At 41.9% G+C, this 24,715-nt stretch overlaps 1 protein-coding gene across 6 annotated transcripts; it reads left to right on the top strand.

Annotated features, from left to right (window-relative positions):
- The first annotated feature begins 3 nt into the window (after positions 1-3).
- On the top strand, positions 4-23,446 carry ZBTB25 (zinc finger and BTB domain containing 25). 6 transcript variants are annotated; one of them, XM_042989873.1, is made up of 4 exons: positions 1,130-2,649; positions 14,057-14,236; positions 17,559-18,502; positions 22,698-23,446. In XM_042989873.1, exons 1-4 carry the CDS (start codon positions 2,519-2,521, stop codon positions 22,751-22,753), a joined length of 1,311 nt encoding a protein of 436 aa, XP_042845807.1. In that variant the 5' UTR covers positions 1,130-2,518; the 3' UTR covers positions 22,754-23,446. The 6 variants fall into 6 exon arrangements, with proteins under 6 accessions (XP_042845811.1, XP_042845809.1, XP_042845807.1 ...); XM_042989874.1 differs by lacking the exon at positions 22,698-23,446 and having other exon boundaries at positions 1,130-2,072; positions 2,545-2,649; positions 17,559-19,153; XM_042989877.1 differs by lacking the exons at positions 1,130-2,649; positions 22,698-23,446 and adding an exon at positions 4-283 and having other exon boundaries at positions 17,559-19,153.
- Positions 23,447-24,715: the final 1,269 nt, after the last annotated feature.

Genomic DNA, 24,715 nt, shown 5'->3' with positions numbered 1-24,715 from the left:
GGACTTCCGCTGCCGCACAGCCGCGCCTGCCGCACCGCACTGAGCCGGCCCCGCTTACGCGGCGACTCCGGGTCTGCCCACCAGTTCGCTGCGGCGTCCGCCAGCCTTCCCCTCCCTCTCGCCCGCCCACCCACTCCGCCGCTGGCTGCTAGGGGCACCCGCGGTCGCCTGTTTGTTTGCAACAAGTTTCTGCGTCGGGCTCCGGGGAGGCTGGCGCAACCCGCACCGCGGGGGCCGGCGCGGCGGCGGCGGCTTTACCACCCCTCTAGCCCCTCTCCCAAGGGTAGGCTTGGGACCTCCTCCTCCTCCTGTTTGCACAGCTGGATGGGACTGGGCTCCTCCCGACTCCCCAAGGGCAGGATGCTGTTTTCCCACTCCGTCCAGATGTCAGACCCCTGTCCCGGAGGGCTCAGCAGCTGGGCCTCCCCGCGCGGTTCGTCCCCGGCGTTCTGGGGGCGCCGGCACCCTCGCCCTGTCCCGTGCGCCGCCAGTCGGTCCGGGGTCACCCATTCCCCGCGCTCCCCCCACTCCGCCTGCCATGGGCCTGTCCGCCTCTGGCCTTGAGTCACTTCCCCCGCCATGCCCCACCCCGCCCAGCCCGCCTCCCCCCGCACCCCCCCTCAGGCTCCAGCGGCTCGGCCTCCTTGGCCCCGCGCCCCCACCCCTCTTCCCGCGAACACGCGGGCGCATCCTCCCCCACCCCCACCCCCGAACTGAGGTAGTGCTGTGCTTCTGCACACCCTGGGGAAAGTCCCCGGGTCACGCGGTTGTGTGTGGGGAGCCTGTGACGCTCAAGCTCATCTCCACGCTTCCGCCTACAGAGTCACGACTGAGGACCGTGGCGGAGGTGCCCAGAGCGCGGGCCGACCCCCGCCTAGCCTCTTGAGTAGGCAGGCGGGCGGGCGCGCACGTACGCACGCACTCTTCTGCCCCCGCTCTCCTCGTTCCCCGGCTACCAGGCGCGCGGTCACGTGGGCCCATCGCGGGGCGGCCGGCGCGGGAAGCCGCGCGAGAGCGGACCGTGGGGTGCGTGAGCCGGCGCCGCCGCGTGACGTGCGCGGCGCGGGAGCCGCCCCTCCCGCACGGTGGAGCCGGCTGGCCGCCGCGGCGGCGTCTGGGTAAGCGACGCGGCCCGGCCCCTGTGGGCTGCTCCGGGCTCAGTCCCTCCCGCCGCGAGCCGCCCGGGGCGGCGGCCTGCAGCTGCGCCGGTCGTGGGACAGATGCAAGTAGCTGGGGAGAGGGGTGTTCTGGTCCGTTTGACATGTCAATCAGGGCACAGGAGGAAAATGGCAACCGCGAGGGAGCGCTGGGCCGAGGATGCCCAGAACCACCTTTCGCTGCCCGCAGAAGGTGGCTGTCGGGGCCTGACCCCGCGTGGGAACCCCCGCCAGCAGGCCTGCGGCGTTCCCCGGGCGGCCGCGCGGACCCTTCTCGCAAGTGGGCGGGTCTCGTGGTGCAAACTGCGAGACGCTTCGGCCACTGTCCTCTCCCTCCCCCACCCCTGTTTGTGATTACCCCGTTTCTAGGGCAGGAAGTTCCTCCCCCCTTCATAATTCATTTCTTCCTTTTTTCGGATTATATTGATTTCATTCTGAGTAAATCCAGTTTTTCTTTTAAAAGTTTGCCCCATCATTCACTGCTTACCTAGCACTTGTTATTTGGAAAAATCAAGCTGCTTAGGCAGCACCTAGAGCTGTACTTGGAACTTGATAGTAGCTAATGTGTTTCCTAAAGTAACGCCCGGTTCCCCCGGGGAATTATATTTGGTATTCGTTCTCTTGAGACTCGGGTCTTTTGGCAAAACTGTTGATTCTCACAGGATTTTGTCAAGCGTGTAAGGTATACGTTGGAATGACATTTTAAAGCTGCAAGGGGCCTTAGAGGAAATCCAGTTCATCCCTCTCATTTTACAATCAAAGACACCCGGCCTAAAGAACGTGTAGCTTGATCGAAGCCCTACATCTTTTGAGTAACTGGACCGTAGGGCTCTAGGCCTTGATTATTGGGCTCTCCACCACACCAGGAGCACAGTGCCGGTTTAACCCACTCACTGTAGAGACTGTCTGCCAGAGGTGATATACTTGCCTTGATTCAGATTATTGAGAAATCAGGCTTGGCCATTGTGTGATGGCTCTGTTATTTTAAGGAATGGGGTTGGCATTATCTCTAGGTGAAATAGACTCCCTATGATGTACTTTGGGGCTCAAAGCCTGTCTCCAAAATTCAGCCGTATTATCTGCAAGAATAACCAATGTTTGCAGCATTGGTTGCTTCCTTAGGTTAAGGCATCAAAGATCTGTTTAGCAAGCAATCTGGATGTGTTTTGGTTAAGGGTAAACTATCCATGATCAGAAAACAGTCCCTTAATAGGGCGCAGGATACTGGGATAGCACGTGTAATAGATTCATTTTGGTTTTGTTTGTTTGTTTGGAATAGATTAGTTCTGATAGCTGGGAGGTTACGGGAAACCGTGGAAGGTCACAAGGATGGTTAGCGACAAAGCAGGGAGGGGCGTCACATGACGTGCTATACCTTCTTGCCCAGCCCTTCCCTGAATGTCTTATTTGGAAGCAGTGGAAATGGATTCTCCTCAGCTTGTTCACTGTTTACTGAGCACCAGCAGTGGCTAGCCACTTTCATAGATGAATTGTGAGTACTTAATAAAAAAGGAGGTAGTAGTGTTTCTATGTTACAAGCGAGGAAACAGACTTAGAGGATTTACCTGTCTTCTGTGATACTGTCGTTTACAGCAGAATTCAAGGCCAGATCACTTATCTCACAAGTCCAGTCAGTGCTCTTGTGCATTGTATCTTGCTACGACTTCAAGCCAGGAAAAGGATGAGAGAATCGCCTGTGGCTGATTTATTGGCGCCTGTGGTTGCCCAGAGAGGCTGAGCAGGACTTTCAGCTGCCCTCTTTGCCTTAGAAAATGGAGCTGTGTGCTTCCACCCTATCTCCTGAGGGGAATGGGCAGGAGCCAGGCTGTCTAGCTGGGGAGGAGGGGCCCAAGAGTCTTGGCCGTAAAATATCCTGGCAAAGGCAGTGCTGGGAAGTGTTGCATAATGCCCTCCCCACCACTGAACCAAAGTGATTTATTTACTATGGCCCATAGGTGGTGCTTGACCATCTTGTTACAGAAAAACTTGTCTTTTTTTTTTTTGTCATAATAGGGCCAGAACAGAGTTGGGGTTTTAGATTATTGCAGGGTTTTTTTTTTTCCTCGTCTTAAAAAAGCAGTGCAGGTGCTCTTATCTTGATAAATTTTAAAGTACTCGTACACCACTTCCTGTGCTCCGTTTTTGCTTATTTATTCCAAATTGCATGCGAACGTCAGTCTTTTGAGAGAAGAATGCTAAGAAAAGTACTATTCCAGTTGATAGTTATCAGCGCAGGTTATGGAATCAGACCTAGCTCTTGATCCCCACTTTATACTATCTGCTAGTTGTGGGTACTAAGTCTAGGTCTTTCTTCATCTGTAAAACGGAAATAAAAATAACGCATAGTCAAGGTGAGGACTGAAAGGGAGAATGTACATAGAGCACTTAGCACAAGGCCTTGCATATAGTATTTACTCATTATAATAGTAGCTACTTTAACTAGAACAGTATTATTTTTTCTAGGATACTAAAGATTGCTACTTGAACTTGTTTAGGGCGAGTGGAGTAAGAGGAAAGTATTTGAAACAAACATCAGTTTTAGGATTAGTAATTTATTCACATATCTGCTTTCCCTTTGCCAGTGGGAATTTTTTTTTTAATCTTTAAAAAAAAATTTTTTTCATGTTTACTTGTTGTGGGGGAGGGTAAAAGAGAGTGGCACACAGAATTCCAAGCAGGCTCCAGGCTCCCAGCTGTCAGCACAGAGCCCCATGCGTGGCTTGAACTCACGAACCCGAACCCGTGAGATCATGACCTGGGCTGAAGTTGGACGCTTGACTGACTGAGCCTCCCACACACCCCTTTTTAAATCTTAATTGAAGAAAAAAATGTTTCTAGTATTGTTAGTTATTTTTGAAATTTTTCTAATTCATTTCTTCCCTGTACTTATCAGTCATATAATGACTTTTGGTTCCTTGTGAAAAACTCTAGGCACTTTAAGCAAAATTAACCCATGTGGATAACATGTTTGTGGAACGTTCTGTAGCAAAGGAAGTACTGGTTCACCTATATTCAGAAGTAATAATTATTCTTGTTTATACTATATTCTAGATCTGTACTAGCATTGTCGTTTTCCAGCTTTCTGCTGTCCTTTGAGTAGCTTTTTTTTTTCTTTCAGAAATGCAGTCATTATTTTTTTAGTGGACTAAGAAGACCGTTTATTTTCCTTCACAGGGTTCTGATTTTTTTAAGGTCCGCTAGCTGTTTGCATTCACCAGTATTAGCATTCATGTTTGCCTGGTGCTGCGGCTTTATCAGGCATCCCACATGTTGGTTAGATGGGGGTTAGAGATGTAGTAGGCTGGCTGGGTCTGGCAACAGGCAGGAGGCCCCAAACTAACGTTTCCCTGTTCCGTTAAAGGTTTCTAGAGCATAACTGCTCTTCCTGTGTCTTCTACCACGTCTGCTTCTTACCCTCTTTTCTAATATTTTTAGTGATTTTCATAAGCAGATCCTAGAATTACTGTACGTTTTATCTCAGTATTTTCAGATTTGTGATTTCCGTATCATTTTCAGATATTATGAAAATAGGCATAATGGCGTCTGAGAGGACATACCTCTTTTTCCTAAATACTTCTTTAGAAGAAGTCTGAAAATGATGTGTTCCTCCTCTACCCCCAGTGCCCATTCTACTAGTTTGGGAGCACTTTTGTTTCTTAGGATCTGGCTAATTTTTTTGTTTAACATTAGAAGTACAATAGTTGATTTTTCATTTAACGTAATTGGTATAATTCCCACATTTTGAGAACTTCTTGTAAAATTGCTTCTTTTTCTCTGAAATTATAGAGTGAAATATTCTCTTCGGGTTGCTTGGTTCCCTTCTAATACAGTGGTTCTTAACTGAGGCATCATATTAGAACTACCTGAAGAGCTTTTTAAAAAAGGATCTGAGCCTCACAGCAATTCTCTTTGGGTTAGCGTGGAGTAGAACGCAGGCATCAGTACAGCCCCTGCATTTTAAGTTTTACAGTACAGTAAGTGATAAGAGCTACTGTTCCATGATAAAATGATCTCTGCAAACATTCCTTCTCTAGATTATAAACTGTTACACCTCCACAGTCATGTGAAAGTACCATTGAAAAATTAAAACCATTGTATAAAGTCTGTTATCACTTGGCACTTTGAATATATCTGCTTTTATCTTTGTATTTATAGCCATGAGTAAGTATCTCAAAAAAGCTGTACACATTCCTCTGCCAACTTTTCTCTTTGTCTATTAATTATAATTAATAATAAAGTCACAATGGTAGGAACCACAGAGAAAATATCTAAGACTGTTTATTTTCTACAGCAACAGATGTCTTATACCTATGTCTCTCTTTTATTAAAGATTCATACAGCCTGAGAGAATGAAAAGCTGTGTATTCAAGGATATCGTCTATCGTCTGGCTACCATAGATCTGAGAGTCCAGTCTAATACAATAAATATTTAAATAAATGAGAATAAATAATATAAAATAAGTAAAAACTAAAAGATGTTAAATGTCAGCTAACTTTTTATTAAACAAAAATAGATACTGGTATAAAGCTGTTCTAGTTTACTTAGTTTGAGCTAATCCAGAGTTACTGCAATTGAGTTAGTAAATAAGATTTTGTAGTTTTTCTTAAATATCAATACTGATTTTATTATTACAGTATAAATACCACTTTGATAATAAAGCATCTTAAGATGAAGTACTCTTTCATTTTGACTATGGTATCTGTCAATTTAATAAAATGTATAAAATTATTTTTCTGCAACCTCTCTCACATCTTAAAATTGCCACCCCAAATTCGTTTTTTCTTAACTTTTTTTTTCCCTCCCAGAGGGAGGGAGGGAGAGAATCTTAAGCAGGCTCCATGCCCAGCACAGAGCCCTATGCAGGGCTTGAGCCAAGTCAAGAGTTGGACACAACCAACTGAGCCACCCAGCTGCCCCTCCACCGGAAATTCTTAAATGTAACTTCTAAGATCTTTCTGCATGCATAGAAAGCTTTGGCTGTTCCACATAGTAGAGAAAATAGAATTGATGGTCAAAGAAATAATGAGCAAAGGCTATATGAAAAGTTTAGCTAATAATTTGCAAAGTAGTTTGCATTAGCAAATGTTTTTAATAACTCTGTGGTGGATTGGCTATACTGACATGAGATAAAATCTGGTTGTGTTGCCTTGAAACATCAAAGGTCTATTATTATGCAAACAAGTTTGAATGAGCCTATTATGTATGTAAGTTGTGGTTTGTTTTTGTTTTTTTTTTTTTAACAGATCTGAGTTTTTTTCATTTTATACACTTGGAAAAATTTCCCCCTTATTCAATTCAATATATTTGCAAAATCTGCATCAGTATGTATGTTAAAAGTTTTACATGGGGGTTTTAAAGAAAGGGCATGAGTTTAAAGTCAGACTTGAAGGGTGCCTGTGTGGCTCAGTTGGTTGAGCGTCTGACTTCAGCTCAGGGCATAATCCCCCAGTTCATGGGTTTGAGCCCTATATTGGGCTCTGCTGACCGCTCATGGCTGGAGCCTGCTTCAGATTCTGTGTCTTCCTCTTTCTCTGCCCCTCCCCGGCTCGGGCTTTGTCTCTCTTGCTCTCAAAAATAAATAATAAACATTAAAAAAAAAAAAGGAATTGTCCTTGAGTAACTAATTAACTTTAACAAAAAAATAAAAGTAAAGTCAGACCTGAAGTACTGTCAGTTAATGGCTAATTGCCTGACGTCGGGTACCTTTCCTGCCTTCCCTAAGCCTGTGCTTCCTCAACCATAAAATGGAACCAATATAGTACCTGCTCTACTACCTCATAGGATCAAAAAAAGATAGCATAGGGCAGAGATTCTCAAATTATGGTGCAAGGACCCCCAGAGGTTCCGGAAACCTTTTCAGGATCTACAAGGAGCTTGCTTTTGCAAGGCTGAAATATCTTACTATGCTTGAATCGAAACAACATGTGGCAGGGGCACCTGGGTGGCTCAGTTGGTTAAGCAACCGACTCGATTTCTTCTCAGGTCATGATCTGACAGTTTAGGAGATTGAGCCCTGAGTAGGGCTCTGACCTCAGAGCACACGGCCTGCTTGGGATTCTCTCTCTCAAAATAAATAAACTTTTTTTTTTAAACGTTTATTTATTTTTGAAAGACACAGGGCGCAAGTAGGGGAGGGTCAGAGAGAGAGAGAGAAACACAGAATCTGAAGCAGGCTCCAGCCTCTGAGCTGTCAGCACAGAGCCCAACACAGGGCTCGAACTCAACAAATCCTGAGATTATGACCTGAGCCAAAGTCGGACAATCAACCAACTGAGCCACACAGGCGTCCCAATAAATAAACATTTTTTTTTTTAATGTGGCAACAGATTATGTGAATGGAGAAGCAATGAACCCAGCTGTATTTTTTAGAGCCAGGCATCAGAAGATTGTTAACTATAAAACAATGTTACCCTTCCACTTAAAAAATATATGTAGTTATTTTTTTAGAAAAAGTATATTTTATGTTAATATATAATGGGCTTACTGTTATTTTAAATGAATTAAAAATTTTAAAATGTCTCCCTTTTGGGGCACCTGTGTGGCTCAGTCAGTTGAGCATCTGACTCTTGATGTTGGCTTAGGTCATGATCCCAGGGTCATAGGATTGAGCCCCACGTTGGACTCTGCACTGAGCATGGAGCCTGCTTGGGATTCTTGCTCTCTCTCTCTCCCTCTCTCTCTCTCTCCCTCCTCCCCCTCCCCCCTTCCCCCTCTCTCCCCGTCCCCCCTCTGCCCCTCCCTTGCTCACATGCTGACACATTATGTCTCTCAAAAAAAAGTCTCACTTTTAATTTTTTATATGGCAAATATTGATAAATATAATCCACATAAACAACAGCCTTTTGCAGTCCTTAATAGTGTTTAAGAGTGTAAGTGGATCTTGAGTCCAGGACTATTTAGAACTGATGAAGGGTGATAATGGCTGAGTAGTTCCTGTTGGGACAATTCTGAAATAAAAACTACATTTGACCCTTGCACTGAGTGGGGATTAGGGGTACCAACCCCTCTGCAGTTGAAAATCTGCATATAACTTGACTCCCTACCCTCAGCTTAACTGCTAAGAGCCTATTGTTGACTGGAAGCTTTACTGATAGCATAAACAGTCAACTAACACATTTTTTATATGTATAATATGCTATATTATAATAAGGTAGAGAAAAGAAAACTTACTAAAATCATAAGGAAGGGGCGCTTGGCTAGCTCAGTCAGTAGAGCGTTCGACTCTTGATCTCGGGGTTCTGAGTTGAAGCCCCATGTTGGGCCTGGAGCTTACTTTAAAAAAAAAAAATCATAGGTCAGAGAAAATACATGTACAGTACTGTGTTTATGGAAAAAAATCCACATATAAGTGGACCTGTGCAGCTCAAACCAATGTTCAAGGGTCAACTGTATGAACTTGAAAAAAAGCTTTAGAAACTACCAGATGGCATTTGAAAGTGACAAAAATCAGGCAGAAACTGGAATAAGGTCTATACTTGGGAGAAGGGAACAGCAGTGGGCACATTTCCATTTCTATGGCTTTTATCCTGAGAGAAGACTCCTGTTGGTGACATGAGGAGATGGCTAAAATTAGGTTAATAACCTGTAATCTTACTTGCTTGAAGAAAAGAGGACAGAGTTCAGGGTGATCACACAGCTGGGAAGAAAAGGAAAATTCCAGAAAGGATGCTGGGAGGACCCCAAATACTGTATATTACTCAGCTTGAATCTCTTACCAATCCCTAAACTTAGATATATGTGGAGCAACCCCCATTCGGCACACCTACTGCTAAAAACACTGAACCAGAGGGCAGGCAGAATTTGGAGTTTAAGTCCAACCAAGTTAATTATAACAACAAAGCAAAAACATCAATGTGTTTTGGAAGAATATTACAGAATCTAGAGTCTTTACTGCAGTAATCACAATGTCTAGGATATTGTCCAAAATGAAACAGAAAACTATCACCCTAATTAATGAAGATTGATTCCAAGATGACCCAGAGGTTGGATTTGGCAGAGAAGATTTAATGTTTATTTTTGAGAGAGAGACACGGGGCACAAGCAGGGGAGGGGAGGGGCAGAGAGAGGGAGACACAGAATCCGAAGCAGGCTCCAGGCTCTGAACCAATAGCGCAGAGCCTGACGCGGGGCTCGAACTCACAAACTGTGAGATCATGACCTGAGCCAAACACTTAACTGACCAAGCCACCCAGGCACCCCTGGCAGAGAAGATTTAAAGTAGCTATTATAACTATGCTCAAGAACATAAAGTAAAGTGGTAATGGGCAAAGAAATAGGAAATCTCAGCAGAGAACCAGACACTAAAAAGGAATGAGATGAAAATTTTAGACCTGGAAATATATCTGAAATTAAAAATTCACTGAATGAGTTTAACAGAAATGACAAGAGTCCATGAATTTGAAGACAGGTTAATAGAAAGTATCACACCTAAAAGAGAAAAAGAGATTGTTTTATGTGAAAGTTCTGTATGAACTTCATCACTATATGTTAGCATCAGGGATTATTACTCTAGGTTTCTTTCAAGGCCTAAATTCAGCTCTTCCCTTTGCATATGGACTAACTTCATAATATTGTAAATCAAAGCCATCTACAGACTACTCTCACATTCTCCCCTCACCTCATCATCTCCTTGCCACCATCAGAAAGAAATCCCTCTCTTCTCTGTGGCTGACTACTACACTTAAGACTTCTGCTTGTGTTCCTTCTGGCTTCTAGAGACTCCACCCCTCTTCAGGCTGGAAGTCTTCTCCAAGCTGAAGCTGCCTATTCTCAGTGCCCTATCCTATCTGTACCTACTTATGACGTGTGCTTTCTAACATCCTCTTGCAGTGAGATATTTTGCTCTTGCTGCTTTCCCATTGTCAAAGGTCACCAGAAACCTCTTGGTCCCCACACTTGGGGCATTTGTAATAGGCCTCATCCTCACGTTTGTCTGCAGCATTTTCCACCATGGAAAATGGAGGCTGTTGGGCTCCCCCAGCCAAGGCTCTTGCCTTTCCTTCACCATTCCCTTATATAAGAAAATATATTTTATTTCTCCTTTTCTTCTTCTTGTGTCTTTTCTGTGTTGTTCAAGGATTCATTCTTAGCTTTTTTTCCCTCTTATTTCACTCAGTAGTCCCATCCACTCCTGGTGGCTTCGGTTGTGTAATTACTGAGGCCCTTCTCTCTCTGTCTAGCCCTGATCTCCAGAGCCCCAGTCCTCATGTTGTCTCATTGATCACCAAGCGTTTCTACTCAGATGTCCTAGCGTGAACACCTTGAACTATGTCCAAAATGAAACTTCTCTTTTATTAAGACAGCTTCTGTGCCTCTTCCCCAGCATTCTGGGACCCTGCCTTTGTATTGACACCTGACAGTTATTCTGCAAATACGACCTGAAGGGAGGAACGAATTCTTCCAGTGACCCAAGCTGGAATTCTGAGACTCACCTTTGACTTGATATTCTCTGTGGCTTATCACTTCTAGTCTGCTGCCAGGTCATGTCAGTTCTGCGTCTGGTGCGTCTTTTTTTATTCCTTCATTCCCACTGCCATTACTTGGATATTACAGCAGACTCCTTGCTGGTCTTTATTTCTCCATACCTTTCCCTTGCTAATCTTTTTTATGTATTGTTACTAGAGCAGTTTGACTAACAGGCCTGATGATGATGATGATGATACTTGGTATTATGGGCCCCACTACTTTTAAGTGCTTATATGCATTATCGTATTAAATCTATATAACAACCTGTGAGATAGATAGATACTGTAATTATCCATCCATAGTTTACAAGTAAAACCAAAGACCAGAAAGTTAAGTATCTTCTCAAGATCATACAGCTAAATGACAGAATTGAAATTTTAATCCAAGCTGTCTAATTCCAGGGTCTGAGCTTTAACTACTGTGTGTTCTCCCTCCAGCAAAAACGTCTTAACAGTTCATCTCAAACACAACTGGAGTACCTTTCAGTTTTACAATTGGTACCCTGTGTGAGCTAACCACATCTCGTTAGTCACTTACTTTTGTTTTTTCTATGCCCGACTGAATTCTTCAGTTACCTGTATATTCACACTCTTCCCTGTAATTCTATTCATCCTGTTTTTTTTCTGCCTGGAATGCTATGTTCATCCTCTGCCTGTCCATCTAAATAATGGCTTATTTTCCATTGAGTCACCTGCTGTTGATCCCTGCCCCCCCCCATAACATGTTCTCTGAACTGCTCTTATGACATTTATCACTTTTACTTTATATCATAATTATTATGTTTTATGTTTTGTCTCCCCTATTAGCCTGCAGTCTTCTTGATTGCAGTATCTGTGTAATTTTTTTTCTATCTCTAGGCCTTGTGTAATGCGTGCTTTCAAATAATTTTTTTCTTTATTAAGTTTCTCTTCAAAAAAAATGTGTTCAGTAAGTGAAGAATTTAACTGTTACTCATAGACGATTAACCACAACATTTTTGTATATGTGGCTTTTTAGTGTGCCCTTTCTCATTTCCATGTGGTTCAATAGCTCATTATACTACTGCACTATATATAGACAGATAGATATAGATCTGGTGAAAATGTTTATGATCTGAGGTTTTGTTTTGCTTTAAACAATTTGTAAGGCTAGTTTAAGCTACTTCACTTTGAACCATTCATTGAATCTAAGACACATGTTTTTCACATGGTGAAATCTTCAGTATACCCAGTTTTATTTTGGTGTTTAAATCTCTCTCTAAATTGGTGGAGTTCAGGATTCTGGGTAATGTAGCAAATACGATAAGTAGTGACTTTTAGTCAAATGGCCTTTTGGAACAATACTTACAATTTGGATTTTTATTGAGGCTCGGGTCTTTGTAGGTTCTGTTATTTTCCTTATTTCATTACTGCTTACAGGCTTTTAAAATGAGATGGCAAGGAGTAAGAGTCTTGTTTTCATTTATTTTTTAATTGGGGGAGGCCTAGGAGAAACTTATGTGTGAGTAAGTAGAATTTTAAAAAGCAATTTATGAATGTAGAACTAAAAGCAGCAAATTGCAGGATTCCTAAAGTACGCTATTATTTACATACGTTTTTAAAGCATGCAAAATAGTACTCTCCCTTCTTAAGGGATATGTACAGATGCAGCAAGAACATAATGCTGTTACAAGACAGTCATAAACACCAAAGTCAGGATGATGACTGCCTTCAGAGGCAAGGTCGGAGGCAGTGCAAACGGGGGAGAGATGGCAGGGGGTCTCTGCCATGTTTGTAACATTTACCTTATGTGCTCAGGGCTGGGTGGCTGCGTGTTTGTCCCATTGCTCTCTGGGCCTATTTGTCCATCTGAACTACTTCATAATTTTTTCTTTTAAAGTTTGTTTTGAGAGGGAGAGAGAGAGAGAGAGAGAGAGAGAGAGAGAGAGAGAGAGAGAATCCTGAGCAGGCTCCACAGTGTCAGTGCAGAGCCCGATGCGGGGCTCAAACTTACAAACCGGGAGATCATGACCTGAGCCGAAACCAAGAGTCAGAAGCTTAACTGACTGAGCCACCCAGGTGCCCCAAGGCTTCCCTGTGTGTCTTGATGTATAACCTGACCATTCCCTAAGCATCTCCAGTTTGTGGGTCATGTTCCCTCTGAAAGGTGGAAAGGGAGGACATTTGGGCTCGGGAGCCCAGTACCTGGGTTTGAATCCCCTGCTCTCCCACTTACTAGCAATATGACTTGAGTCCGTTTATTCTGCACTGATTCAGTTTCTTCATCTGTAAGGTGCATTGCTTACTCCCTTTCTTGTAGAGTTGTATTGAGAATTAAATGAGTAGAAAGTTCCTAAGGGAAAGGAAACACCGTTAAGTGTTAGCTGGTTCTATTATATAATTGATCACTCAGCTGTCTGCTGCCCAAGCTGCGGCCAATCTCCAGACAGCTAACCCCACACTTTCAACGCTGACCTCTTTGACTTTGGTCTCTGGCTAGTGAGGAACCTTCATTCTCTTTCGCAGAAATTGCTCTTTTAGAGAAGGTTTTCCCCAGCTTGCCAGTGACGACCTTCGTACCCGGCCGCCTTCTCCTTAAAACACTGGTGGCTGTCTACACGGTTGGGGAGGAGGTGGTGAAGCGGGGCTTCCCACCTACGCATAACGACAGCACTCAGTACCCTTGCTGCTCACACTGCTCTCCCTTGCTGGCAGAATTCTTCTGCGTGTTCTTTCTCATGCGTGATTTTCCCCAGGACCAGTGGTCCCATTCTGTATTGTTTCTTCAGGAGCCTCCATACTTGTATGTATGTCTGAATCCAGTCAATATCAGGGTATAGGCTCTTTCCCATAGGGTTCCAGGCCCCATGTAAATCAGGGGATGTGGCTTAGTATCTATTTTAAGGGCTCCTGAATGTACTGTGACTGACACATTTCCCAAACATTGTATGATAGTCAGGAGGCCAGTGTCCCCTGACCACATAGAGGATTCCTAAGGAGCAGTAACACCTCTAGCCCAGCCAGGACACTGTTAAGTTATTAACAGTTATGGTTAACATTTGAATAGCATTTCCATCACAAGGTGGTTGTCACATAACCTCACTCATTTAGCTCTGAGGAATGGGTCAGCATCTCAATCCCATTTTCCAGTGAGGAAACAGGACGGACTGGTAACGTTGAGGTCAGATAGATTAAAAAAGGACAGCCTTCCTTTTGCTTCTGTGTCACTCATACCAAGCCACCTTCTTACCAAATGAAAAAGACCATATTTTACCGTTTTTGAAGAATTGGTATTTTCATAAGGAGGGGATTTCATGTTAGCTAGGTTTGGGGTGAAATTAACAGTATTAAAAACTATTGAATAATCTCGTTTAAATTTAGGTGTCCTTGTACTCTAGATGTGTGTGAACTGTAGCTAATTTTGTAAAAAAAAAAACAAAAAAAAAAAACCAAACAAAAATTGTGCTTTTTCTCAGAGCCACAATGGACACAGGTAGCCATAGCCTTGTCCTCCTGCAGCAGCTGAACATGCAGCGAGAATTTGGTTTTCTGTGTGATTGCACAGTTGCTATTGGAGACGTTTACTTCAAAGCCCACAGAGCAGTGCTTGCTGCTTTTTCTAACTATTTCAAGATGATATTTATTCACCAAACAAGGTAAGGATGTGCTTTTGTAAATCAGAAGAATTTTAAATATTGTGATATAGCTAAACCTTATTGTAACATCATTTGGGGGATTCTTTGTCATGGGGTCATCTTAAGAAATAAAAAAAAGTTATGTATTTTTTTTTTTTTTACACATCCAGTAATTCATCTCTGTGTGTAGGATCCATGGTGGAAGGTAAAAATGAAAACAGTAATAGCTAAAAGTTATTGGAGGCTTATCCCATACCCAAGCACTAAGTATTTACCTAATGTACATTCTACTGTTATGCACACTATTTTATTTTAGTTTATTTGTTTATTTATTCTTGAGAGAGAGAGAAACAGAACCCAGTGTGGGGGTGGGGGTGGGGATTGCGGGCAGAGAGCAAGGGAGACAGAATCCCAAGCAGATTTCACACCATTAGCACAGATCCCAATGTGGGACTTGAACTCATGAACTGTGAGATCATGACCTGAGCCGAAATCAAGAGGCAGATGCTTAGTCGACTGAGCCAGCCAGGTGCCTCTTATCCACACTATTTTAGAGAAAAGAAGACTGAGGTTGAAGTAAATAATTGGTCCATCCAGGATTATAGCCCCCCAATAAGTTACACTCAAATGCAGATACGTGTTTTTAAAGATCTGTGTTCTAACCCACTAAGTTTTTGATACCTGTTCTGTAGCACTTTCATAGCAAGGCCTTAATGTCATAGTTCTACCCATCTTATATTCTAGACTATAGTTCAAAAGTCATTTGTTTCAAATACTATTTTCAAAAAGTGCTTTGATGTTTTGAATTTAGGTTATCCCAACATGATGGGTATGTAGGAAGAGGGCAGGAAAGTGGTATTCAGATTCTGAGCTCTCAAAGAATAGCTTTAATCCATCCTCGATTGAAAGGGATAGAATTCTCTATGTTTTTTTAAAGGACCGTGCATGAAATACTAGGAGTCTAGCCTCAATTACACATTTTTATTTACCCATTCATTCATTCAAGTATTTATCAGGTACTTAATGTCAGCACTGTGCTAGACCCCAGTAACAGGCTAATTATGCTCCCTGCCCTCAAGGGGTTAATAGTCTCATAGATAGTGCACGTAAAGAAAATAATCGCAGTGTAATTGATCTGTCTGTGCCTCAGTTTCCTTCTGTGTAAGACACTGGCATTGTATGTGTACTCACCCCATGGTGTTGAGATTTAAATGGATTAATAATATTAAAATGCTTGGAACGGAGCTTTGCACTGTTAGCTACTGCTATCAATAATTAACGTGATACGTCTATAATAGAAGTGTTGTAGAAGGTAGAGTGGAGTGTCAGCAGCTCTATTTTGAGGAGGTTGGAATAGGCTTTATTGAGGCCCTGTATCTTGAAGGATCAGGAGGAGTTTTCCGGATGTTGTAGAGGAATGCAGGAAGGTACGTTGCAGGCAGAGGGAAAAGTGCACGGAAACATAGGCAGATATGAACCAGGCTAGTACATTGAGGAAACGGAGTATGTCAGAATGACTGGAATGCATGGCACAAGGAGGGAGGAGGTTGGAGGGGAGGACGTGTCATAGTTAGGGTCAGTGTCGAAACTGGCTTAGAAACAGTACCTTCACATCAGTCTCCTCTAAGAGCTGTGAGTTGGTTCAGCTCCCAAAGCGCCTGTTGTGTGCCAGGCACCATGCACGCTGAACTAAATCCAAGAGATGCAAAGGTGTCAGGCCTGCTGTCTGGTATCTCTGTTGAGCAACTAAAAATCCTCAGTTAACAGAGCTCTGTACCGATATAAAAAAGCCCTGCCACAGACCCTGGAAGTGGGTGGGTGAGAGCTAAGAGTGAAACCCAGGAGGCAATCCCGAGATACGGGGACTAAAGAAATGGATTGTCGCTATACTTACTGACACCCAGTGCACTGTGAAGCATTCACAAAGTTTTGCTTCAGAGAAGGTAAGTCCGTTGACTGGTTCTGTTGTTCCTTGACATCCAGCACTTCCCTCAGGTTCTGTTTATCCTCATCTTGCAGGGTGTTTCCCAATTTCTTGTTCACTCATTATTTCCACCTATTATCTGAATTCTAGATTCATATCTAAAAATTGGGCTTGGGGTTATTTTGAAGTTTCTCAAAGTTATGCCTGTATTCATTTGTGATGTAAAGACTAGATGTGTTAATATAGTTAGGAAGCCAAAATAAGATTAGTGCTATTTATTTATTTATTTATTTATGAGAGAGAGAGAGAGAGAGAGAGAGAGCGCGCGAGCGAGCAGGGGAGGGCAGAGGGAGAGTGAGACACAGGAACTAAGCAGCCTCCAGGCTGTGAGCTGTCAGCATGGAGCCTGATGCAGGGCTCGAACCCACGAGCCACGACATCATGACCTGAGCCGAAGTCGGATGCTCAACCGACTGAGCCCCCCAGGTGCCCCTGGGATTAGTGTAATTGAAATTCTAAATATTACCAATTTCAATAGATCCTTTTAAAATTTTTAATATTTTTTATTTTGGTAAAATATATATAACATAAAGTTTGCCATTTGAACCATTTTCAGCAGCGTTGTGCAACCATCACTGCTGTCATTTCCAAAACTTTTCATCACCCAAAACAGCAACTCTGTGCCCATTAAGCAATAGCGCCCCATCTCTCCCGGCCCAAACTGCTGGTAACCTCTAATCTACTTTCCGTCTCCATGAATTTGCCTGCTCTAGATATTTTTTATAAGTGGCATCCTACAAAATGTGTCCTTCTGTGTCTGGCTTAGTTCACCTACCAGACGTTTTCCAGGTTCATCCATGTTGTAGCAGGTGTCAGAGCTTCATTCCTGTCTCTGGCTGAGTAATAGTCCGCTGTACGGACAGGCCACATTTTGTTTATCCAGGCACCTGTTGCTGGACACTCGCATTGCTTCCACCTTTTGGCTAGTGTGAATAATGCTGCAGTGAAGACTGGCGTGCAGGTGTCCTTTGGGTCCCCATTCTCAGTTCTTTTGATTATATATTCAAAAGACTGGTAAGTTCCTTAACAGCAAGGGACCTGTTTTATTCATCACGTTTCTACTCCCTGGCAGCTTGTATAGGGCATATCACTTAGGAGTCACTAAATGTTGAACTCATCAGAACATCTGTGTGTGTTTCTTAACTTTAGGCGGTAGGTTGAAGACATGAAGACTTGTTGCTGGGCCACAGAGCTGGTGTATAGTGAAAGTTTAATTTTCCGTTGATATGTTTCATCAAGGCAGATTGCTAAGTTTGAACTTCTTGGGAAGAAATCACGTTAGCCTTAGACTGTATGCTGCTACCCAAAAGGCCAGCTGGTCATTTCATTTTGTGCGGTTCTGTTTTTTGTTTTTAACAGTGAATGCATAAAAATACAACCAACTGATATCCAACCTGACATATTCAGCTATTTGCTGCACATTATGTACACGGGGAAAGGGCCAAAACAGATTGTGGATCATAGTCGCCTGGAGGAAGGGATTCGATTTCTTCACGCCGACTACCTTTCTCACATTGCGACTGAAATGAATCAGGTGTTCTCACCAGAGACTGTGCAGTCCTCCAATCTGTATGGCATTCAGATCTCAACAACCCAAAAAACAGCTGTCAAACCGGGGCTGGAGGTCAAAGAAGCTCCTGCCAGTAACAGTGGCAACAGGGCTGCTGCGCAGGGCGACCACCCCCAGCTGCAGCTCTCTCTCGCTATTGGGCTGGATGATGGCACTGCCGATCAGCAGAGGGCCCGTCCTGCTGCCCAGGCCTTGGAGGAACACCAGAAGCCCCCAGTGTCCATCAAGCAGGAGAGATGTGACCCAGAGTCTGTGATCTCCCAGAGCCATCCCTCACCCTCAGCGGAGGTGACAGGCCCCACTTTCACCGAAAGCGGTATCAAAATACACTTATGCCATTACTGTGGGGAACGTTTTGATTCCCGTAGTAACCTAAGACAACATCTCCATACCCACGTGTCCGGATCCCTCCCGTTTGGTGTCCCTGCTTCCATTCTGGAAAGCAACGACCTTGGTGAAGTGCATCCGCTTAATGAAAACAGTGAGGCTCTTGAATGCCGCAGGGTCAGCTCCTTTATTGTCAAGGAGAATGAGCAGCAGCCTGACCACTCAAACCAGGGTACCACCGAGCCTCTGCAGATCAGCCAAGTGTCTCTGATCTCCAAAGACTCAGAGCCAGTAGAATTAAACTGTAATTTTTCTTTTTCAAGGAAAAGAAAAATCAGCTGTTCCATCTGTGGTCATAAATTTCTCCGAAAAAGCCAACTGCTGGAACACATGTATATACACAAAGGTAAATCTTCCAGATACAACCGATGCCAAAGGTTCAGTAATGCGGTAGCCCAGAGATTTCAGCCGTACTGTGACAGCTGGTCTGATGTCCCCCTGAGAAGTTCTTGCTTGTCGCAAGAACAGTTAGATTCATCCTGTGCCTTAGAGTCAGAGCTCACACAAGAAAGTGTGGACACTATCCTTGTGGAGTAGCACTTTCTCCTCCATAATTTTTATACCAATTCTGAAAAAAAATCCACATGCATTTTTTTTATTCATAAACTCTCTTCTTCCTCAACGTCTGTTCGCTTTTTTCTTTGCCATTTATCCATAGCTTTAAGGTGGTATATATTAGGTCTTATTGTAAGGTATGTTATACACATGGCTATTAAAATGTAACCTTCAAGTAGAGCCGTGAACCGTTCATAAATCGCAATTACGCAATCAGAAATCAGTGTAAGAATTATGGAACTTTAGAGTAAATATTTATAGAATTTCTAAGTAGAATCAGTAAAACCAAATTGAAAATGAAGTAAATGAAATTTTTTAAAGAATACTCTAGACTATCAGTTTTGGCTAATTTTTCACATGAATAAGCCGCTGTAAAGACTATTTAAAATATTTTCTGGGGCGCTGAGGGGGCTCAGTTGGTTGAGTATCCAACTTCTGCTCAGGTCATGATCTTGCCATTCTGAGTTCGAGCCCCACATGGGCTCTGTGCTGACAGCTCGGAGCCTGGAGCCTGCTTCACATTCTTTGTCTCCCTCTCTCTGCTCCTCCCCCACTCACACTCTGTCTCTCAATAATAAATAAACATTAAAGATTTAAAAATAATAAAAAACAATAATAATATTTTCTGCCACATAGGGAGTTAAAGTTATTTCTAATGCATAACTATATAATGTATAAAAATTTTGTTTTAAGGCATAGCTATAATAAATCATGAGTAGTTTTAAAATCACTTTTTACTTATTAGCTCTGCAGCATCTTGCATGGCTTTTATTTATTTTTTCACATTGAGAATACCTCATTGTTAATGAAAAATATTTTAGTGAAAAGAGAGAAATGGAGGAGATTCAAACAGTAAAACAAAATCCTAAGCAGAGAAACAGAAATGTTCATACACCTAGATAAACAGAGCTTCAGACAGAACTGCCTTGACTAACACCAATGTTGTTACCTTAATCTAGAACGTTTTCTTAAGGATCTTAAGAGAAATTTGAGACTTTTTTATAACCAGAAATTTACATCAGCTTAGAGAGGAAAATGATAAAATACAAATTGTCTTTCTACCCTCAGCGCCCGAGGATTTTCTAGGCTGCCTAAGTTGATGTTAATTTTCTATCACTTGCAGAAGTAGTTTTTCAGTGACACAGTTTTCATTTGTTTCTGGTCCATAAAACTAACAGTACACACAGTGTCCTAGAACTATGTCTAAAGTCCATGATAGCTTTCCCTTTGTGAATAACCTTAGCTCCCTTTTATAACAGTGAAACTTACAAAGCTAAAACACCAGAAAAATTAAAACTGATGGGCTAAATGATAGATTGTCCTGCTTTATGTAGCTGGAGAATAGCTGGTCAAACTTCACCACAAAGGATAGATCTAAATTGTTTCTGAAATGTTTAAATTTCAAAGATTAGTCAAGAATAACAAAGCAGAGAGGCTTTAAAACAGCCTCATCTTTTTTGTGTGTGCTGCCCTGTTAAATTCAAAGCCTCACAGACATTTTAATAAATCTGGCTTGTGAGGCTTACAATTTAACTGTATACAGAAACTCTGAGCTCCTTTATTGACTGCATCCTTCTGAAGACATCTCCTGACAGCATCAGAGTGGAGTCAGAAGGGAGCTGAAAGAGTAATCCAGCCCATTCTAAGGGCACAAAGGTTTTCTCTGGGTAAACACTGAGTTTAGGTGACTTATGAAGTGGTAAGTTATTCTTGAAGGCTGAATGAAGAAACTACTGGGCATTGTCTAACTAAGGCAGTAGCGTTTCTCCCTCAGACAAATGACTAAAACTTCCTGGGGTCAAGATTGTTATGTGTTGAGAATAAAATCTAACTAGCTGTTTTTATAGTAGCAGTTACATTGGGAGTGGCTAAAAACAAATGTGTTGCTCTTGGGGGTGAGAACTTCATCTAATCTTAAACTTAAGTCACTTAAACAATGATTCAAGCTTTTCTGCCCTCAAAGATTTCATCTCATAGGGTGAACACACATCTTAACATCGATTTCATGTATTTTAGGCTACTCATGATATACTCCTCGGCCTTCTTCAAGTGAAATTTTATTTTTCTCACTAGGATGACAGTTTTTCTGATTTCTTCCTTCTCTGTTTTCTTCTTGCTCAGTCATTAGTCCTTGACACAAGAAGTGCGTAGCTGAAGGGTAGGACTGCGGGTGCATATGAGTTGAGGTGTAGGGTAGCAGTTCAGGGCAGAGTCTGGAGAAATTGTGTTTGCTTGTGGCTGATTGGCCACGGCAGACATTAATTTAAAGCTGAAATATATTTATACTTATTAGACGTTAAGAACATAATGGTTAATTGTATTTTTATTCTCATTCATTTAGTTCCTTTTAATGTTAGAAATTCAGAGCAAATGTTCTTTCTTTTAGTCTTCATAATATTCTATTTTAGGAAGTGGGAAAATGTTAACTCCATTTTATAGGAAAAAAGTCCCAAAAGGTGGGTTGCAGAGAATCAGTGAATAGTGGTGTGGGAACTGACCCCTGTTTAATTTTTTTCATTCATTCAACAGGCATATTCTAAAAATAACTGTTACACGTATAATTAATACTGTGCCCTGAGTGTATTTTTTTAAGACTTGATTCCTTACTAAGAGAATCTACTTTGTATATATATATATATATATATATATATATATAAAAGGTTCTTTCAGCTAAACCCTTTAGTTTTGACCTCATCATCTGTAAAATGAGCTGTAATCTTAACCATATAATGTGGTTTGCATGATTACCAAGCTCTTAAAACTGGAAATGCTAGATGCACCTTAATTAATGTATGAGGCAAATACTAAGCAGACATTTTCTTCTTGGATCAACTTAGGATTCTCTCTTCTTTCCACAGCCTACATATAGTTGTTTTCTGGAGAAAAACAGACTTGTTTCAGTATTTGTCCCTATTAGCATATTGTCAGAACTCTGGTACTCATAAGTGCAGTTTGCCTTATAAGAAAAGCAAAATTTCTTGATTTCTATATCTTGAGATTATTATTTCTTGCTCTGTTTTTCTGATTTCTCACTTGTAAAGTGGACATAAACAATCCCTACCTCACAGGGGTGTTGTGAGGAATTGTGTTAAGTTCTCTTAATATTATTAATAAAAACCAGCCATATAAAGAAAACTACATATATTCTATAGCTAAACCTATTAACTTCAGTATTCCAACCTGTAAACTCTAGAATGTCTTAGAAGCAGTCATATACTATTTAATATTCAATAATTTTTTGACACAGTTCTTCCTTTTATTTTTTAGAAATACTCTAGAAACGGCAACATTGCCAGAATTCCATTTCTATTGTAGTTTAATCAGTAGTATTTCTCTTTAGACTTTAGGAAGGGGGATATTCGTTCATTGGCATTATTGGGAATAAAACCTTGCCAATTTCAGCTTCATGGAAAGTTACCCCAAACATATTGTTTACACATGGAAAAAAAAGAACAAAAGCAATGGAGAAAATACCATTTTCGTTTCTTTGCTGTAGGTCATCTAAAAAGTACATGGAGACAAGAAATAGAGTGGGGATAATAACATAGTTATTCATTATGTTCTATTAAAGTAACATTGGAAAGGCCTCACTTTAAACTGAAGGAAATACCTATTAATCATGGAAAAAGATAGTCTGGAAAATGGTATAATTCCATTAATGTTTATCTGCCCAGGCAAATTCTTAGTGTTGTAACCCAGATCCTTGATAAGTGTCATTTTTTAGTAGTAATTGAGGTAAAATAAGCCACACGAAGAGTTTTCATAATGTAATCTGTGTCTTTGTATGTTTTACGTTAAATGTAGCTCTAAGGGATTTGATTATAATTAATTTTTAAATTCCTAAGAGTGAAATCTGTAAATGATTGTTCTCTGCTGTACTTCTATGTTTGTATGGTTGGACTTTTTGAAAACTGGTGAGATTATACGGCCCCAAGCCTGGATGTCTTAAATACAAGGAATCACCAACTGCGATTTTTGTCTTCAAGACCTGGAAGAACCCGTTGTGCTGCAGCATGTTTCTGTGCCACGCTCGGCTGCTTAGTAGACAACTGCTCCGACGCATCTGACATTAACTGCCATTGGCTCTTCCATTTTGTGCCAAATAAAGTCATTTAGTCAGCGTAGATCAAATATGAACTTAAAATAGTTTCAAAGAAACTTGGAATTCAAACACTTGTGCAAGAAGAAAGGCCCACAGAAGAAATCCTCCACGTACAAGTAACACATGGCAAATTCAGGAGACCACAGAGAATAGTACATTGTATGGTTAAACTCTTCCCACCTTACGCACCGTGAGTTTGCTTCCGACACATTAATTTGGAAAGTTTTGTATCCTCTATTTGGAATGAAAACAGTGGATTTCATGTATTTTATCACGACCAATAAATTAATGTGACTTGATCATAAACAAAACCTTTTTTAAGTGCGGCTTAAAGACTGTTCTTATTTTACAGCAGTGTCTGCCAAGTGTTGTCATCCTAGCACTGGGGTAAGTAAGTCTCTGTGCCAGGGGCCATCTTGGATGTGTAATGCAAAAATGCATCAGTGAGCCCAGGTCTTATCAACCATAACCTGTGTTAATAGAAGATTGGTGTCCCAATCAAATGCTTTCCAACTACCATCTCTGGAAAGAAAGGTAACGTCTAGCCATTGCCCAGTAGTTCCCTGCTTTGCTTCTTTCTTTCTTCCCTGTTTCCTGTATTTTCTCTAGTAACCTAATGTACAACAGTGGTTCTCAACCAGCATGTATTACTCAGGGTTCTCCAGAGAAACAACCAATAGCGTGTAGTACAGAGAGAGAGAGAGAGAGAGAGAGAGAGGTTGATTGATTATAAAGAATTGACTCACAAATATGGAGGCTGAGATGTTCCAAGATCTACAGTTGGCGAGCTGGAGACCCAGGAAAGCCGATGGTATCATTCCAGTCCAAAAGCCAGCAGGCTTGAGATCCACAAAGGCAGAAAAAGACCAATGTCCCAGATTAATAGGCAGGAGAAGTTGCCTTTACTCTCAAAGGGTCAGCCTTTTTGTTCTATTCAGTCTTCAGCTGGATGAGGGCCACTCACTTTAGGGAGCGCAGTCTGCTTTACTCAGTCTACAGATTCAAATTTTTAGTTCATCCAAAGACACCTTCACAGACACACTCAGAATAATGTTTGCCCAAATATCTGTGCACCTGTGGCCAGTTGACACTGCAAGCTAACCATACACAGGGTGATCCCCCTTTCCCTGGGGACATTTCACAATGTAGAGATGTTTTTGGTTGTCACAACTGGGTTGGGCTGGGGAGGGGATAGTTGCTACTGGCATCTAGTGGGTAGAGGCCAAGGATGCTGCTAAACATCTCATAATGCAGGAGGCAGCCCCCACCCCCACCTCAAATGAGGAACTATCTAGCCCAAAACATCAACAGTGCTGAAGTCGACTAATCCTGGTCTAAAAGCTTAAAATAAGTTTTGTGATGGTTGTCAAGAACTAAAGGGATACTTACCAAGTATGAATTACGTTAGTTCAGAATTAAACTCTCTTTGCATTATCTTCTATCCCAGGTCTTAAAAAATAAAAAAATGTGATTAAAAATCAGCTGTATTAAGCAACAAGGCAGTTTAAAATCTATTCACATGATGTTTGAATTAAACAACCATGTCTAACACGGTCTCTTTGTGAAATTAACATGTGATCGTGGGTTATAATTTGTGTAAATTTTTAATCTGGCCAAAAGGTGGCACCCGTGTATCTTTTAGAAATCCATTTTATATGGCACTCAAATCTGGCATCACTATTTGTTTAATTCACTATTTAGTACTTAGTTAGCTACTGCTGGGTCTCATTTAGTCATGACTAATAAGAATTTTCCTAGAATTCTATAATATGTTGGGTACCTCTGTATTTTGACATCCCTCTTTAATCAAGAAGCTTCCAATTTACGTGTAAATATTGCAACAGATGGGTTTTTTAAATATAACACTGTGACTGTTACATTGAGCTCATCTGAGGATTCTTC

Source organism: Panthera tigris, chromosome B3, assembly GCF_018350195.1.
Source record: "Panthera tigris isolate Pti1 chromosome B3, P.tigris_Pti1_mat1.1, whole genome shotgun sequence".
Classification (NCBI taxonomy): Eukaryota; Metazoa; Chordata; class Mammalia; order Carnivora; family Felidae; genus Panthera; species Panthera tigris.
The sequence above is the reverse complement of the archived record's forward strand: the minus strand, read 5'-3'. Positions and strand labels throughout refer to the sequence as shown.